Genomic DNA, 18,500 nt, shown 5'->3' with positions numbered 1-18,500 from the left:
GATCGAGTGGTCAGGCTCGCTCACTTGGTGGACACATGTCATCGGTTCCCAATTGCGCAGATCGATGCTCATACTGTTGATCACTGGATTGTCTGGTCCAGACTCGATTATTTACAGATTGCCGCCCCATACAGCTGGAATATTGCTGAATGCGGCGTAAAACTAAACTCACCCACTCATTCACTCACTACAACTAACAGCGAGTGAGTTTTACGACGCTTACGGAGAGGGACACCAGAAATAGTGTCCAATCAGCGTTTCCAAACCATGAAACTTTTCATTTTGACTATATAATCAAGAATGGGTTTAACCATACCGCTCGGTTTTTCAAGCACCATGTGAACATTTATTTCCACAATAACGTTTTCAAATATTTACTAGAACGGGGAAAGATCGACTTTATGTGTATCGACGTCTTCTGCAATAAGGAACATATAATGTCTTGGAGTTATGCATCCAGTTCATCTGATGAAGAGGAAGCACATTCTCAGAAACGGGACCCAGCTTAGGGGTATCCCGGCACGTCAAAGCGTCACCAAGAGTAAGTCTGAAAGGGAGGTAATACCTATTGATTGTGCATACAGTTCATCTGATGACGAGGAAGCACAGAAACTTTGTGCTCCAGAAAATATATTGGCATCCAAAAATTGTCTCCTTTATGTGTATCACTGACAGATATCACTCAAAGACTTGATTCAGGAAAACAATTAAACCTAACTCACCACTCCAAACACACCGCTCCAAACACACCGCTCCAAACACACCGCTCCAAATACACCGCTCCAAACACACCATCACACATTCCACTGCTATTCATTCAATGTCGTACTGACTGCCGGGGACACAAGAAATGGACACGTTGGGAATCGAACCCGAATCTACAGCGTGGCTAGTGAACACTTTCAACACAAGGCTAACCCACCGCCCCTGAGCACACCAGAATCTTATAGTGGTAGGTTCGAATCCAGTTCGACCTTGTCAAGCGTCTGTCTACCCTTGTCATCAACATGTTTGTGGTCATCCAAGAGAGACATCCAAGACCTGCTTCGCTTTGGACTTTTAGTCCACATCAAGCGCACACGCCATTGGTGAGTGAGTGAGTTACGTTTTACGCCGCTTTTAGCAATATTTCTGCTCTGTCACGACGGGGGTAACCAGAAATGGCCTTCACAGATTGTACCCACTTTAGAATTCGAACCCGGGTCTTCGGCTTGACGGGCGAACACTATAATCATCAACTACCCCACCACCCCCTCGTGACGGAAGTGGAAGACTTCAAAATGGTGGGATAGCCTATCAGTCAAAGCGTTCACGCCTCCTGTTGAAGACCAGGGTTCGAATCCCCACATGGGTTCATTGGTGGAGCCCAATTCAGGTGTCCCCTCGCCGTGATAAACGAATATTGCTAAAAGCCGCGTTCAACTACATTCATTTAAGATACTGAAACCCTTCTGATTAATTCTAAGCATGAAGTAATGGTGTTGCAAGTGTCGCAGTTTTATTTCTCTAGTATAGGTGTGTGTGTTATGTTGATCGTCTGTGTTATTCAATTACATTGTTTAAACGGGTTTATTAGAAAACAGTTATATTTGTGTTCTTCTGCCCGTTTTTCCAAGGATTGCAAAAATGGTCTTATGAACGTGTTTTTTTTTTAAATCTTTCTCTTTAAATCTATAAAAGGTCTTAAAAATGGTAATTTTCTCTTTTCAGTATCGAAAGTGGCCACCACTATGATGTTTTCAAACATCAGGCAAAGACACACACACGCACGCACGCACGCACGCACGCACGCACGCACGCACGCACGCACGCACGCACGCACGCACTATTGCATAATTCCGGAGACTTCACCTTCACCCATCCTGTTCCCATATGTTCTGACGTTATTGAGCATGCTGTAGGATGCGCTCCATGCATGTGTATGTGTACGTGTGGTTGATTGACTATTATTGTTCATCAGCAATAGTCACGTGGCAGCGGTCTGTAAATAATCAAGACTGGACCAGATTATCCAGTGATCAACAGCATAAGCATCGATCTACTAAATTGTGATACGAACACGTGTCAACCATGTCAGCGAGCCTGACCACCCGATCTCGTTAGTCGTCTCTTGCTACAGGCAAGGGTTGCCGGAGACACGACCCGTTAAGGTCCCGGGGTAGAATAAGCCTTCAGCAACCCATGCTTGCCATAAAAGGCGACTATGCTTGTCATACGAGGCGACTAACGGGATCGGGTGGTCAGACCAGCTGACTTGATTGACACATGTCATCGGTTCCCAATTGTGTAGATTGATGCTCATGTTGTTGATCACTGAATTGTCTGGACCATACTAGATTATTTACAGACCGCCGCCATATATCTGCAATATTGCTGAGTGCGACGTAAAACTAAACTCACTCACTCACTCGCTGGAGACACACTATAAACCAGACCTTCACGGCTATTATGTTCTGACGTCATGAAGTATATATACTGTAAGGTGATGGTGGTGCGTTCCAAACGTGTTTGTAGGTGCGTGTGTGCAGGTGCGTGTGTACATGAACATCTCTGATGTTGTAGAGTAAGCCTGCTGACATAACATGTCAACATAGATACACCCGATTCGAACACATTATTCAGAACGGATTCGTCCTTGTTTTACCAGTTTCATTCCCAGCCAGGCAGGGTAACAACAACCATCGTCTAGTATGGCAGGGAACAAAACAGACCCCTGGAGACTGAGACGATACGTTGGTGGCACAACCTCGTACAGCATCGAACCAGGGTAAGACAAATGAGCGGGCGCTTTAAGCACCAGACTACTCCGCTGCATTTCCTTTGAATATTACTCATTTACAGTAGCTGGGGCAGTTAATGTTATCAAGAGGAACTACTGTATGTCGTCCTCGTGCCACATTTTGATAACCATCCCCTTGCGAGTCGTCCAGTGACCTGGATGACAACACTAGACAACACCTTTATTAGCAACGCCACTGAAAATCAGGAGGTCACTATAGTGATGGTTCACATAACGTCATCAATCATTATTTGAGAACAATGTGACATTCACAAAGGTGGCGTAGTCATGGTGACCACTAATGAGGCATAACTGATAGTGCTGTTTTCCCCGCATTCTTCTCAGATTGCAATTAAATTGTCACTTCATGGCAGTGTTTCCTTTATGTATTCTCATGTTCATTGTTTGCGAACGACAAGATTCGACTGAACAACATCTGAAACTGAATACCCCCCTCAACTCAGTGTATATGTACAGGTGTGGCATAATTTCACAGGAACTGGTATCGATGTTGCATTTATTAATACAAAATTAGATACACAGCTGAAGAATACAAACACCCACGTGACAACCGTTTGAGGCCAAACGGGGTCAAGGTCGCGCAGCTCTGAGTATTATACCAAAAGTGCTATCTTTATTAAGGATACTCAACATAGATTATGCAGAATGCAAAATATTGTCATAGCATATCATGAGTAAGGTGAATTAATACATGGGTAGAAGGGTAATACATCTACGTAAGTAATGCATGTCTGAAAGGTACACTATATCCAGTGTGAGATCATTCTTGACACACTAAACATCTGAAGTAGTAGGTGTTTTACTGAAAGCGTTATCTACACGAACTCAACCCAATAAATATACATTCAAGGTTGTGCTTATAGTGTTCTAAAGAGATCAAAATCATGTTTATCTTTTCAATGGTAGACCGGTGGGATATGGAGAATAACTGAGTTTAGTTTTACGCCGCACTCAGCAATATTCCTGCTGTGTGGCTAAACGAAGAATGATCGATAGTTTCGTGATTTAAGAAATGGAGTTTAGTGATAAACGTGTGTTAGTTTGTTGTTTAATGCGGAAGCCAGACGATCAAGCATTAAGCAAATATCCTGGTTCTCTCGGCGGATGGTCTACACACACATACAATGTGGGAATCGAACTCGTGACGAGCTAATGCTGCAATGGCTACCCTACCATCTCAGTCGTATCACAAAAACATTATCTCCTCCACCATCTGGGGCAGAAACACCACACACACGAACGCACACACGTACGCACACACGTACGCGCGCACACACACACACACACACACACACACACACACACACACACACACAAACCAACATACTGAAAAATGGCCCCCCGCTTGGTGATATTTTCGTGACAAGGCTTTTTCAATAGCAGACACGCGTGAATTCAGATTTGGCAAGCGTCATATTCAACGTCCCTTTATGTTATCTGACCTTTTCAAAGGGACTTGTCCAAAATCGTAACCAAATTTGAAAAGTCTGTTTAATCCACCGTGAACGGCTGTCAGTGTCCAAGAAAATGAACCCACTGAAACTCTTTCTTGTGTCTTGTTGGTGGTTATTCTGGTGGACGATATTGATGAAATGGCGATTTCTCATAAACACAATCATGTTTATTCATCCGGTGACATGACGTGGGAAACACCTGATTACGACGGACGTGACTCTGCTTTCACTCAAGATTCATGTCTGGGTTCGGTGATTGAGGAATGCTTCCAACAGGGCATTCTGTATATTCGCTGTTCTCATCCACATTGGAAGACTGAAGGCATGGTTCGTCTGTCACCTGAGCTCTATGATGAAGGACATTGTGACGGTGACGACGCCGACGAAAGCCCCGACGATGCCGATGAGGAACGTTGGGCTAATGATGTCTTTGTTTTCCTTTAAGGCGCCGTCTAGACCCTTCTGCAACACGAAATATAACAATCAATTTGTTATAGCAATAGTGATGAAGCCAATGACGAGGGAGATTAAGTCATAATATCAAACAGACACAATACTTATAGAGTCTATAGTTTGAAAAAGGAAACTGTTGGAAGCCATCGAAATCAGCCGCCACAAACCTTTGATCAATAGAGACCAAGGATACTACATACCACCGGCCTATGAAGAACTAATCAAACCAGCTTAGCATTGTTAATGGTTAAAGCGTTCCATCGTAACAATGAACACTCGGGCTCAGTTCCCCACATGTGTACAATATGTGAAGTCCATTTCTGGTGTCCCCCGTCGAATTATTGCTGAAATATTGCTTCAACTATACTCATTCATTCATGTATCTTTACTCAGTTATTATATAATACCCCACGGGTTCGAATGGTTGTGAACAGTATATGTACATTCTTTGATAAAAGTCGTATTGATTCGTTATGCAATCTGACCTAAGCTTTAGATGTATATACTTTCCTAATAGCTATTACCTCACACACATACACACATCGTGTGTCTGATTGATCGCACTAACGGGGTCATAGCCCCAAGACATATGCTAGGAATGAAGGTGAATAAACTGCCACACATTCTGGTGGCTTAATTGTCTCCCTACATAAGTAGATACAAATACAGAGTTTAAACTTGATTTACACCGACTGTTGTTGTAAGGGTCGCGTGCCTGAAAGCAATCGTGTCAGAGTCATATTAATCATAGACTTAAAGGTGTCTTAGCGCTCAGGTCAGGTCAGGTCAACCCACATGCCTCGGTGAGAGATTACTGTCATATGCATTTCAAGCATCTGGATTGCAGGCAGTTTCACTGACAGGCGTCAAATAACACTCCGCGCGGTTACACAACCTATCAATCACTCACGCGCTATGGACACGTTTACCAGTAAAATTGCTTGATGCTCAGATGTACATAGGCCCATGCAAATTGGATTAGTATGAGTGAGGGAGTTTAGGTTTACTGAGTTGTTTTAGCATAATTCTAGTGACATCACGGTGGGGGACACCAGAAATGGGCTTAACACATGTACCCATGTGAGGAATAAAACCCGGACCATCAGCGTGACGAGGAAATGCTTTAACCACTAGGCTATACTCAGTTATCATGAGATTGTGTGCACTATGTGTTTAATATAACCCGCACTGCAACCATTCTAGATAACAATCTTCATAAATTTTACCTTGTTACACAAACAACGCAATAGTATCATTTTATTATCATGTTTTACAGATTAAAATACACAGCGTTTACAGATAAAGTTAAATAATGCATTATTAGTAAAACTGAAACCAAACACTCAAACATCAACATCGACCGGGAATTTTCACATCTTAGATCAGTTAAACATTTGCACGTGTATTGCCTTATTCATTGTCTTATCAGTGGTTTGATAATTAAGTTGTTTTGCATATGGGTAACTCAGAGGAAAGAACCTCAGATTGTATATTTGTAGACTTACAACAAAGCGAGTATACTCTGGAACGGAAACGAAATTTCACATCGCACTGTATGTGCAGTGTAGTGTGGAGCTATGAATGACGCTCATCGTTACTGCAGCTTGCGTTAAAAACTTTCTAATGTTGAGATATATGATACTTATAAATACATCTGGATTATGCATACAGTAACAGAACTCATGAGCATCGATCTACGTACACGCAACTGTGATACGATGTGTCAACAAAGTCAGCGAGCCTGACCACCCGATCCCGTTAGTTGCCTGTTGCGACAATCATGGGTTGCTAAGAATATGTATGGATCAGTAAACAAGTCTATCACGTGTCTGGGTCACCCTGGAAAACAAGTACATATATTTGCCTCCGATAGTTGTAACTTTATCAAGTGAGTTTACATAAATGATATCAGTAAATACTAAACTCTATTTATCATCTAAAATCATTCTTCCTTAGTTTTCAACGAAAAATGTACATCTCACTGTATTACCGTTAGACTTGCACTGCAGCGATGTCAGCATTGTGACGTCATCCAGTTCATGACGTCATAGCATTGTCAGGGCATTGTGCAAAATCTATTGCCAAAGTGATATCTCCTTGGAGATACCGTTTGATCTCACACAAGCGATATCTCCTCTTGAATACAGTTTTGGGTGATATCTTTTTTTCATAAACGTGTTTATCATGTTTGGGCTCATTTGTTTCTTTATACGAGGGTAGGTAAAAATGTAGTCCGTGTAACTACATTCTCAATGTCTAGTGTTTGAAAAGCATTTCATTCTATTTTGAAGAAATAATTACACAAGCCATTAATAAAAAAATCACATATGTATGTAGTTGATATTAGTCATCACAACACATCGGGATATAATATTCCTTTAAAAATTGCAGAAAGTGAAAAACGATCTGTCATTTGGTACCTCTTGGATAATGGTATGCCCTCAGAAAATATCCTGTAAAATATGTTCAGTATAGGACTGGATGACTTAGAGTCATAATCAACATTCAAAATTTGGATTGCTTGATTTAGATTTAGACACAGACACTCCCATTTCAGTCTTTCAAGACATTGTATCCATTTATTGAAGTCGGCACTATTAACAGTACATGAGAACAGACACTTGTCTGACCACTCAGTATTTCGTTTGAACCCTTGGCATCACATATGAATAAGTGAAAACATTAGAATAAGTTATGTCCTTATGATTACGTTATCTAGAAAGGTACCCGTGAAAGTCCCGGGGTAGAATAGGGCTTCAGCAACCCATGCTTGCCATAAAAGGCGACTATGCTTATCGTAAGAGGCGACTAACGGGATCGGGTGATCAGGCTGGCTGAATTCGTTGACACATGTCATCGGTTCCCAATTGCGCAGATCGATGCTCATATTGATGATCAGTGGATTGTCTGGCCCAGACTCGATTATTTGCAGACCGCCGCCATATAGCTGGAATATTGCTGAGTGCGGCGTAAAATTAAACTCACACATCTATGAAGGGGTGGCAGTGTCTCCAAGACAAGGTCTTTCATGCAGTAATCACGAAGAGGAAAGTCACACTAACAAATCGCTTCAATTTGCTTTCTAATGCACTTTAATATCCAACATTGAACCAGCGGACTTTAAGCTATGTTAAATGCACAAATTGTTTCTTGCATATTTTCTTGCCTGAAGTTTGTGATGCATTTACTGCAGACTTTGCGGGTGTATAAACATAAACCGTCAAACAAGATGTGGATCGGGAGGCTGTAACACAGCAAAAATCAATTTTCTTGATGTTGACAAATAATATGTAGACAAAACAACAACGTATAAACATGTGCATTTGTACCATTTTCTACTTCTTTTTTGAGCGACACTCGTGAATGAAAGGCAATGTCCTTCATCTTGAAAATCACTGTGAATTAGCGCCCTTCATAACGGGCGAGAAAAGTGTTAAGAACAAAACTAGTTGGCGTGCAGAACAGACATCTTGCTAACCTTTGCACAAACATTAACACATTATTTCAGAGTTGGAGAGATCAGTTTGTATGTTCATGTACATAGTCTCCATGACAACCAGAATAACGTGACGCTAGGTTTTGTGAGTTCGTCTGGACGGAGGGATTTGATAATTCATGACGTTTGTTATGACGTTTACCTAGACACTGGATTAACTATTCTGAGAAAAACCTGACGTACGACGGTTTTCAGTGATTGAATCTAGACCAGTGACAGACGCCATTACCAGCGATCTACGAATATGGAATACTATAAGATGCATCAACCAACTCAGCGAGCCTGACCACACGATCACGCGGGCTGAGGACCGAATATTCAGCGAGTTGTCCCTCTTCGGTGGGCTGTTGGGTAGCCTTGTGGTTTTGTTTTGGCCTGGGTTCGATTCCCCATTTGGAGGACAATGTGCTGTAATATTGCTAAAACCCAACCTACTCACTCGATATTCTTTACGCTAGAATGCAGCTTACCGAGCGCAGTACCCTTTACAATCCTTAAGGTTAGGGTTTGGGGTCAGGGTTAGGCAACCTTTACGATCCTTAGGGTTAGGGTTTGGGGTTAGGGTTTACAATGCAATTAGACACTTTACAAGGCACTTAGACACACTACAGTCTATATACGGAAATACCTCTGATTTACAGAGCACGTATACAAATGTATCAATGCATGGGATATATATATATATGTATGTATGTATGTATGTATGTATGTATGTATGTATGTATGTATGTATGTATGTATGTATGTATGTATGTATGTATGTCCCACGTTCATCAGTGTTCGAGGTAGGTCTTGTACGACTGCGTGCAGAAATAAAATTATAAATACGTAGTGCAAATCTTATAACTATCATTCCTGAATGATTTCAAAATTTAATGTCTTTTTTCTTGCTGTTTTAAGATACCCTATTTAAAATTGGGTAGTTCAGAATCTATGCGTCCAAAATATGCACGCAAAATATTGTTTGCGTTGGGATTTTTTTCGTGAAAAATGCAGGTGTCTGTGTTAACGCGAAGACTGGTTCATATGTGTAGCGATGCATAAGTTTACAAGGTACTCATACAAGCACATCAAGATATGGAAGGTATATCAGTCCATATGCAACGATGCAATAGATTTTGCAAGATAATATACAAGTATATTAAGGCATGGGGGATATAACAGAACATATACAGTGATGGGTAATTTTACGGGTCACTATGCAAGTACTCCAATGCTTTATAGATATGCATGTATGAAAATCAATTATACCATACCATAACAGGAGGGACCTCAAGGTAAGGCGTTAACAAGATTCACAAAAAAAAAACATGGGTCTGGTGCCAACAGATCAAGCATCAGTACTTTATCTATTTTTGGATTCAAACAAACAAATCGCAGATTCCGACCGCCAAAGGGCCGTAACGAACTGTGGTGCTTAGAATACCAACTGCAGTGCATTATTTTATGATGTATTGATTGGGAAACAAGTATCGGTATAGTGACAGTCTACTGCAACCGATTATTGCGATAGCTGAAGGCTACTGCGCACAACTATTGCACTGCGATTGCAATAGCTTTGTTCTCCTTGAATTGTCTCATTTGAAGTCATTTTCCAAATGAATGTATAATTTACATGGAATAAAAGCAGGTTGAAGTAATTATCTCTTATAATTCCTGGCAACAAACTTGAAACCTACATCAAATAAGCAGTTAAAACATACGCTCAATGAAGCTGCAAGTCTCAAAGTGAACGAAACTGGAACTTCCTGTATTCAAGTGCTCTGTGCCACGGCCCTGCAGAGCACGTAGACATTCTACTCAATATCTGTCACAACATGTCACGAAGGGTTGATTGACGGGCAATGTAAGACCTGGACCACCTATCACGAAGCAGTAAGGTGATCGTAAGTCACTAAGGTAACCTTAGTGCAATGTTAAAGAATGGGAGTTACACTTAGTAAGGGTACCCTTAATAAAGGTTGTTTCCAGAAAGGAATCCCAGAGCAATAACAATACACCGTCAACTGAGAATCGGAATATTATGGACCTTTCCTCTAATTCGAAGACACAATTATGAACAAATGCACAATGCCTTTTACAGAAAGTGGTCAAATGTGGACATGAATAACAAACGAGTGAGACAGGTCCTGGCGATTTGGTGCCTTACTCTGAAAGTTAGGGTTCGGATTCTGTATGGGACGCATTCCCCGGAAGTACTGGAATCCATATTTCAGACAAAATGTTTGTTTTGTTTTTCTTTCGCAGTTTCAAATACTACTTACATATCCAGAACCGAACCATATTGAGGTGAAACGAGCAGACGCGGCACTAAGCTACCCACCTTCCTTGTTGGACATCGAAGCAGCCAGTTTCTGTAATTTGCTCAAAATGTGAACGGAAAACAGGACGGTATGGTACTTACAATCACCGTAGGGCTTAGATTGTTTTGTACAACGGCACCCAGCTCAATATATGCAGGCATTTGCGAAACACAGGCGGATACACTGTCACTTTCACATCGGTAATCATTGACAAACTTTTGCTTTGTTGGACGCGCTATGTGATGCACTCACTGAATCTGTATGATACAGACACAGAGGTTACATGACTGAACTATAAACACGTGGTATTGTTGTGTTACTGTCTAAAAACCATTCACCGATATTAATCAACTTTCTGACGAGAAGAAATTTCTTGAAGTGGCATTTCTGATTGATAGTTTCTTGTTCTCGCCGCACCCAAAGATATTCCATTTTTATATGGTTTCGGTCTGTAAATAATCCAGTTCAGACCAGACCACCCAGTTATCAATAGCATGAACATCAGTCAGTTAGTGTGTGTGTGTGTGCGCGTGCGCGCGCGCGCGCGCGCGTGTGTGTGTGTGTGTGCGCGTGTGCGCGCGTGCGCGCGTGCGTGTGTTGTGTGTGTGTGTTTGTGTGTATGTGTGTGTGTGTGCGTGCGTGCGTGCGTGCGTGCGCGCATTCGGGAACTCGACCCGACCCCTCCAACGGTTATTTCTAACGCTGATCCACACCGCATTTAAAGAAAATCAATTCATTTAACCTGTTCCTTTTCGAATGGAAATACTTTTACCTGCAGGAAAGGTACATTCATTCATCTGCTAAAACTACTGCCACAAACTATCCCCATAATGAAAGTTTGCGCACCCTTTTTTATATGTCTCAAGGGTCACTCGTTTGAGGTAGGTGGACTCACCTCCTTAATGTCATAGCGTTGTTGTCTCTATACATTAATCCAATACTGTGTAAACAGTCAGAGCGCACAACACTCAGTGTGTGATACTCAAGTTATGTATCACTCAATTTGTTCATGTTACCGAGTAGATTATTATGTTAGTTACGAAACAAGACCCACTCTGAGACAGATAAATTAAGTCCCAAGTGTGCAATAAATTCTTTATCTACAATAACGACTTTTATCTACTTTTAACGTATATATACTTGATCATACTTACAACACTTATGCTCAAGATGAGGATATAGATGACGACTTCTTTATTTACGTTTCTGGGCCTAGATTTTCTAAGCTCTCTTAGTGCAAGGATAGTCGTAAGTGCCATACATTGACTTACGACTGTCTCAGCGCTAAGGCAGCTTCGAGCTACTTCTTGCCCCTTCTTCAGGTGGTTGACAGAGAACATGAAAGTAGTACGCTTAGTTTTACATTAATACGATGCTAAAATAAATCTGAATACTAAAATGAAATTCAAAACTTTCAAAAATACTAATTTTGAACAAAAATGTTCCCATTTTAAGGCTGTGTGTGTGATGACGGACCATCAACTCCTTACAGACTGGACTCCTCATATTCTGGTACCATGGCACGAAGTCTCGGTAGACTCACAAGCTTCAGCAAGCAAACCTTGCCAATCGTCAATACTTTGCAAACAATGTATGTTGAAACGACAATGTTTGTGTTCCAAATGTAGAGATTCCCCTGAAAAACCCGAAAAGATATGGCAACCTGGTGACCTAGAATGCAGTGTGCGATCTCTGTGGAAGTGTGTCTGATTCGTTTAACTCCGCTCTCAGCAATAGTCCAGCCATGTGGCTGTAGTCTGTAAATATTCCAGTCTGGATCCAGTGATCAAGAACACGAGCATCGATCAAACAACTGAGAACCGATGACATGTTTTAAGCAAGTGAGCGAACCTGATTATCCGATCCCGCTTGACACCTCTTACAAGCATGGGTGGCTGAAGGTTCCCGGATTTTATGGTTAACGGCGTTGCATATACGGTATCTCAGAATTCCAATCGCCAAAGTTTCAACATATCTGAACTTATAATATAAAACATTATATTTCCGGAGACTTTGTGTCCGCTCTTATCGTGGCTAATGTACACGATTCCAGTATCATAATGCGTCAGTAGAAATTGGATAAGGGTAAATAGATTTTCTTGTAGCAAATCGGAAATAGATTAAAGACGTAAGTACAAACATCAAACAGACGGTCTCATATATACTTAGTAACTGTCGTGAGGTGAATAGTTTATTTCCCCCAGGATGTCATAGCATTCAAGTGAGTGAGTTTAATTTTACGCCGCTCTCTGCAATATTCCAGCTATATGGAGGCGGTCTGTAAATAATCGAGTCTGGACCAGACAATTCAGTGATCAACAACATGAGCATCGATCTGCGCAATTGGGAACCGATGACATGTGTCAACCAATTCAGCCAGCCTGACCACCCGATCCCGTTAGTTGCCTCTTACCACAAACATAGTCGCCTTTTATGGCAAGCATGGGTTGCTGAAGCCCTGTTCTACCCCGGGACCTTCACGGGTCTCATAGCATTCAAACTTGAATCACTTGAATGTAACAAACCGATATATGAATGTCCTTCAATTAGATATAAAAATCGAAACACATTACGCTGCAAAGTAAAACAGGTTCTATATGAATGAGTGTGAGTTCAGTTTTACGCCGCACTCAGCAATATTCCAGGTACATGGTCTGTAAACCATCGTATCAAGACTTGGTTGACAAACATCATCGGTTCCTATTCGCTGGATTGTCTGGTCCAGACTCGATTATTTACAGACCGCCGTCATATAACTGGAATATTACTGAGCGTGGCGTAAAACTCACTTACTCATTCACTCTAAACACCCGTTCTAACTCAGATGTACACGGATCCGTGATCCTTTCAACTGTTTCACGACCCTATAAATTGGATTTGACTCTCCCTGCTCATGTCTGTTTATGATGCTTGTTCCTACAGAATAAAAAGAGTGAATAATTTTAACACCTATCTATGTAGCCTTACGTTCCACTGTAAACGTACATGCACCCTTAGTTGTGCTCAAAGCGAGGTTGGGTAGCCCAGTGGTTAAAGCGTTCGCTCGTCACCACTTTCCGAATGTTTGTTTGTTTCATGCTAACTGGCTACTTTGAGTTCCCGTGTTTTCCTGTTGAATCGCGTTGAACGTATATAACTGAGCGGTCACAATTAGCGTCAACCATTATCTAAGACCAAAGGACACCGGGACACCTTCATTTCATTTCTCAACATCATGTTCACAGGAAACGTTGCATGCCAAATACTAGTCCTTTATTCGAATTTTCTTCTTAATGAGACAGGCGGTTTGTTTCAGTGAAATATTGTATCATGGGAGTTTTTGTACGCATTTAACACGCATATCTGCGTAATCATGGAGGAGGCTATCAGTCCTCAAACTTTCAGGCGGCATGAAGTAGACAGTGCACGAATTTAACCCTTTGGGAATGAGGGTTAAGACTGGCCCATAGCAACCACTGACGCCAGTAAGATGTGACGCGAGACAGGCAGTACGGCTGGTGAATTATTAGTCTTTGTATTCAGGCCGTTGCTCATGACATCGATCACTGGACTGTCTGGTCGATTATGTACTCGCTTTCGACATATACGCAGCCCGTGTCTATGAACGGTTTCCGCGGAATCTTCAGCAACACATGCATGTCGTAAGAGGCGACTACGTCGTAAGGTCTCACTGACTTGATTGTCAGCGTATCCCAAATGCGTAGATCGATGCTCTTGATGTTGATCACTGGATTGCCTCGCCCAGAATCAATTGTTTACAGACCGCCGCCATATAGGTGAAATATTGCTAAGTGCGGCGTTAAACAGCAAATATATTCTGTATGTGGCGTCAGTGAAAATCCGGACAAACACTGCGGGTGTTTAGGAGTTCGATACAGTTACACAAACTTCATCCACGAGGGGTCGTCAAGAACGTTGACCTAAACATGGGTAGTTGTGTAACTAGCATTCAGAACTGACATAGAATGATTAACAGTCGCACCACAACAGAGCGAATATTTGATAGCGAGGATAGAGTGGAGTGAATGTAGGGCTTTACTGCTCTCCTGAATCAAGTCTTTGAGTGGCATCTGTCACTGATACACATAAAAGAGACAATTTATGGTTGCTAACATATTTTCAGGAGCACAGTTTTCCTAGGATGTGCTTCCTCTTCATCAGAGTGAGTGAGTTAATATTTAACGTCACATCGGCAGTATTGCAGCCATATCGTCTCTTCATCAGATGAATTGAGTGCATGAATGCTGTGTTCCTCTTTGTATAGGTAGTTGACATACAGTCTTTCTCCGTTCTAGTAATATGTGAAAAAAATAATCCAAGTGTATGAATGAATGAATGAATGAATGGATGAATGAATAAATGAATGAATCTAATTTAACGCCGACTTAAGCGATATTCCAGTAGTATCACGGCACCATCCATTCTGCTCATTTGAGTGAGTGAGTAAGTTTAGTTTTCGCCGCACTCAGCAAAATACCAGCTATATGGCGGCGGTCTGTAAATAATCGAGTTTGAACCAGACAATCCTGTGATCAACAACATGAGCATCGATCTGCGCAATTGGGAACCGATGACGTGTCAACCGAGTCAGCGAGCCTGACCACCCGATGCCGTTAGTTGCCTCTTACGACAAGGACAGTCGCCTTTTATGGCAAGCATGGGTTGCTCAAGACCTATTCTACCCCGGGACCTACACGGGTCCTGCTCATGTGTAAACCTGATACTTTAACCAAGTGCTCTAGGCTACCGAACACCAATGCGATATGGTTAAATGTGTTTTGGATCAAACATTCAAAATGGAAATGTTTGAATACGTTCTGTTTGGAACAAATATTGACACCATTGTCGGTCTCTTAGTTGCAGAATCTGTAGGCGTGGTCGAGGGGATTAAGCGTCCGCCCGGAGAGCGGAAGGTCGATGGTTCGACCCCGAGTCATGTCTTTGACGAAAGTTGTTGCTAAATTGCCAACAGATCGCCTTTACGAGGCTGAAGCAAGAATGGCCGCCCTGGAGTTAGGGCACCGTGTCCCAGATGGTTTTCCATATATCAGAGTGCACCAGCACTATAAATGCGGTATTTGACAAGACGAAAACACGCTCGCCTACTCACACCCACACACGTACGCACGGACGCACGCATAAGCGTGATAGTACGTTGTTAAACGCTGCACTAAGCAATGTTCAGATAGGAAATTGGTCTGTAAATAATGAGATCTGAACCAGACAATCAAATGATGAACAGCACGAAAATCGATCTACGCATTTGTGATACCGTATGACCCACACATGCAATGATTCAAAACTCCATGCATCTCTCTTCATCTAACATATAAGCTATAGGTAAATCAGTCGACCAAGCATATTGCGCAACCTCGGAACTACTCTACATAAGCATAACATCTGACACCAGTTCAAAACTACGTCAAACATTCCATCGTCAGTCGGCACTTGTAGCCCGCTCATAGATACTGATAGATATACGATCGGATAACACCAGACCAAACGGACGTATATTGCGCAGTCCCAGATCCTTGGCTCGATAAAAATACCTGCTGCGTCCTCTATGGCCATGATCATTATGGATCAATTAAGGTGTAGTGTTTATCTGTTTCTGTCGTTCACATGCTATCGACCTAACGGGTAAACATGTTATTTCCTTCACACCCAGAGGGATTCATTGTGCGGCCTTGAATGACGTGAAACGTTTGTTTCCCCATGGTTGTTCACGATAAGGTCCGTAGTGCAACAGTTTGTTGTTTGGGGAGCGGGTTATTTATAAGTACCTGATATTGTTAGATATGGAAGACGAGGTCGCGATTCGTTTGGTTTGTTTCTTTAACGGATATTTGTAAATATTTGCTCAGGTTATCCTGGACAATCTCCTTTAGTGGTGGTGGCAGTTAACACTACTACAAATCAATTACAACTCATTTCTTCATGACCTTATCGTGTTTTGGGTCCCCCCACTTTTACTGGTTGTTGATGACTGGATTGTTTGGTCCAGACTCGATTGTTTACAGACCGCCGCTATATGAGTGGCCTAAACCTAAAACTCATTCACTCTATCATTGGTCAAACCTACCCAAACCTCTGCAACCCTCCATGTACGAATAAACCAATAGCGCAATAGGCACAGATTCTACGCTAAAACAGTCTGCTTTCTCTTATTAGTTGTGAATCATCTCTTAAAATATCTTAAACATAAACATACGTATAAATCCATGTGAAAGTAAATGATTAAACACTCCAAACAGAGACTGGTCCCAGTCCATACTAACTAGAGACACGTTCGGCCCTGTTTCATATTTCCCTGTTATTATCCACAAACACTGTAATGACAAAGTTATGTCTGACGAGGCAAATTAAAAAAAAGAAAGAATGCGTCAAGTTCTTACCCATCCACCTTGCTTTACAAGCCATTCCACGAGGTGCACGACGACAAATCCTCCAACCGTGTCCACTACTTCGTTGACGAAGTCAGGGTGTCCCTGTTGTACACACTCCTCGGCAAACGAACTGCTTATCGCGAACATTGACACAACCTTACCCCAGGTGATAGAATCACGAAACAGTATGTTCAAGACATCGTTTAGAGTTGCTTTCACAACACCTGTGCTGCTCATGGTTCTGCCTATTTTCCTTGAAACGTCCGTGTAAACCCGAGGATACATCGTCTCCAACACCTGCCCTGCGTGAATGTATCTTTCGGACAGTACTGAATTGTAACCTCCAAACCTCAGTTTCCTTGTCAAGTCCTTTTCTAAGAGACGGTGATATATGTAGTCCATGCATATTTTCTTAGCTTCGTCCATCACCGTCTTGGACTTCGATTGAGGCAATGACAGATCCGACCTTGCCTCCATTCCGAGCGATTCCATAACAAAGGAGAAAACTTTTTGCACATAGTTAGTGAAGCAGACGACAAACCACGTTTCGTCTGCGCCTGCGCGAATACTGTCGTCTGCAATGACAGCTTCTCTGGCAAACGTCACCTGTCGCCGGCTGGAGGACACAAACGCTCGATCGTCGACTGGCATGATTGACGAGTTATGCGTATTTACTCAATCGTGCCCTTACAAGTCCGATACAACATGCAAAAGTCTGTGCGTGAGCGAGATGATTAGAAGGTTGCAAGTCTAAGTACTTCATATCAGTCCTGTACTGTAGATTGTATTTCGACCCGTAGTATTGAGGTTATCGATATGTTTGTGGATAGGTAGCAGATGGCATGTGCTCTGGGATGAGAATAGACGCGTCTGCACTGTGACATCGCGGGACATTCGGCACGTACCATGCTGTCCTCCACACAATATTGATCAGACACTTGCACGCGGAAATGGAAATAAATATATTGATTAGTAACTGCGACATATAAACAATCTTATGTGCGTGTTATATATGCATGAGCGAAAATCCTTCGAGGAATATATGCAAACGTTTTGTCCTTAGAGAAAGCACAGCGCGTTCACTGAAAAGTGCAGAATTTTTCTTAATCTTTCGTGAAAGAGTATATTCTTGTCAACTGTTAATGATATGTAGAAGTATGTACTTATGTATGTATTAGTTAGTGTATTTTAATCATCAGGTCTAGCCCGTGCCTAACCTCTTAATTTAACCTGCTTCTCTTTCACAATAGCACAGCCACACTCGCGTTGTCTGTTACCCGAAGTGTCTTTGCCAGGCCCATCCGCAGGCCCCAAGGATTCAATAGCAGCGTGTTTTGTTTTCCATTTTCACTTCACTCTGCCCGATCACTGGTTATCGTTCACAACAGCTTGTAACAGGTGTGACAAACATATTTCCCGAGGTTTGTGACGTCAAAGGGCACAATGCACTCATACACATTGTTTGATAAAGCATAGTCCCCAGTTATATATTTTGCGTGATTAATCAATGACATATTTCCTGGTTATACATACTGTATGATTACGCATATTCCCAGTTCTTCGCATTATCTGAATATTCCTATTCTCCGGTTATACGTATGGCCTGAT

At 42.0% G+C, this 18,500-nt stretch overlaps 1 protein-coding gene across 1 annotated transcript; it reads right to left on the bottom strand.

The window, feature by feature from the left end:
- Positions 1 to 3,279: 3,279 nt before the first annotated feature.
- On the bottom strand, positions 3,280 to 17,696 carry LOC137282298 (bcl-2-related ovarian killer protein-like). The gene is made up of 2 exons (XM_067814039.1): positions 16,902 to 17,696; positions 3,280 to 4,716 (listed from the first exon to the last, which is right to left on the bottom strand). Exons 1-2 carry the CDS (start codon positions 17,541 to 17,543, stop codon positions 4,591 to 4,593), a joined length of 768 nt encoding a protein of 255 aa, XP_067670140.1. The 5' UTR covers positions 17,544 to 17,696; the 3' UTR covers positions 3,280 to 4,590.
- Positions 17,697 to 18,500: the final 804 nt, after the last annotated feature.

This window comes from Haliotis asinina, chromosome 4 (assembly GCF_037392515.1).
Source record: "Haliotis asinina isolate JCU_RB_2024 chromosome 4, JCU_Hal_asi_v2, whole genome shotgun sequence".
In the NCBI taxonomy this organism is placed as follows: Eukaryota; Metazoa; Mollusca; class Gastropoda; order Lepetellida; family Haliotidae; genus Haliotis; species Haliotis asinina.
The sequence above is the reverse complement of the archived record's forward strand: the minus strand, read 5'-3'. Positions and strand labels throughout refer to the sequence as shown.

Bases quoted from the DNA above. Each gene is read 5' to 3' on its own strand.
- LOC137282298 (XM_067814039.1), bottom strand. From the start codon at position 17,543: ATGCCAGTCGACGATCGAGCGTTTGTGTCCTCCAGCCGGCGACAGGTG. The intron at 4,717-16,901 runs GTAAGAACTTGA...TTCGTGTTGCAG, and splicing joins TTGTAAAGCAAGGTGGATGG to AAGGGTCTAGACGGCGCCTT.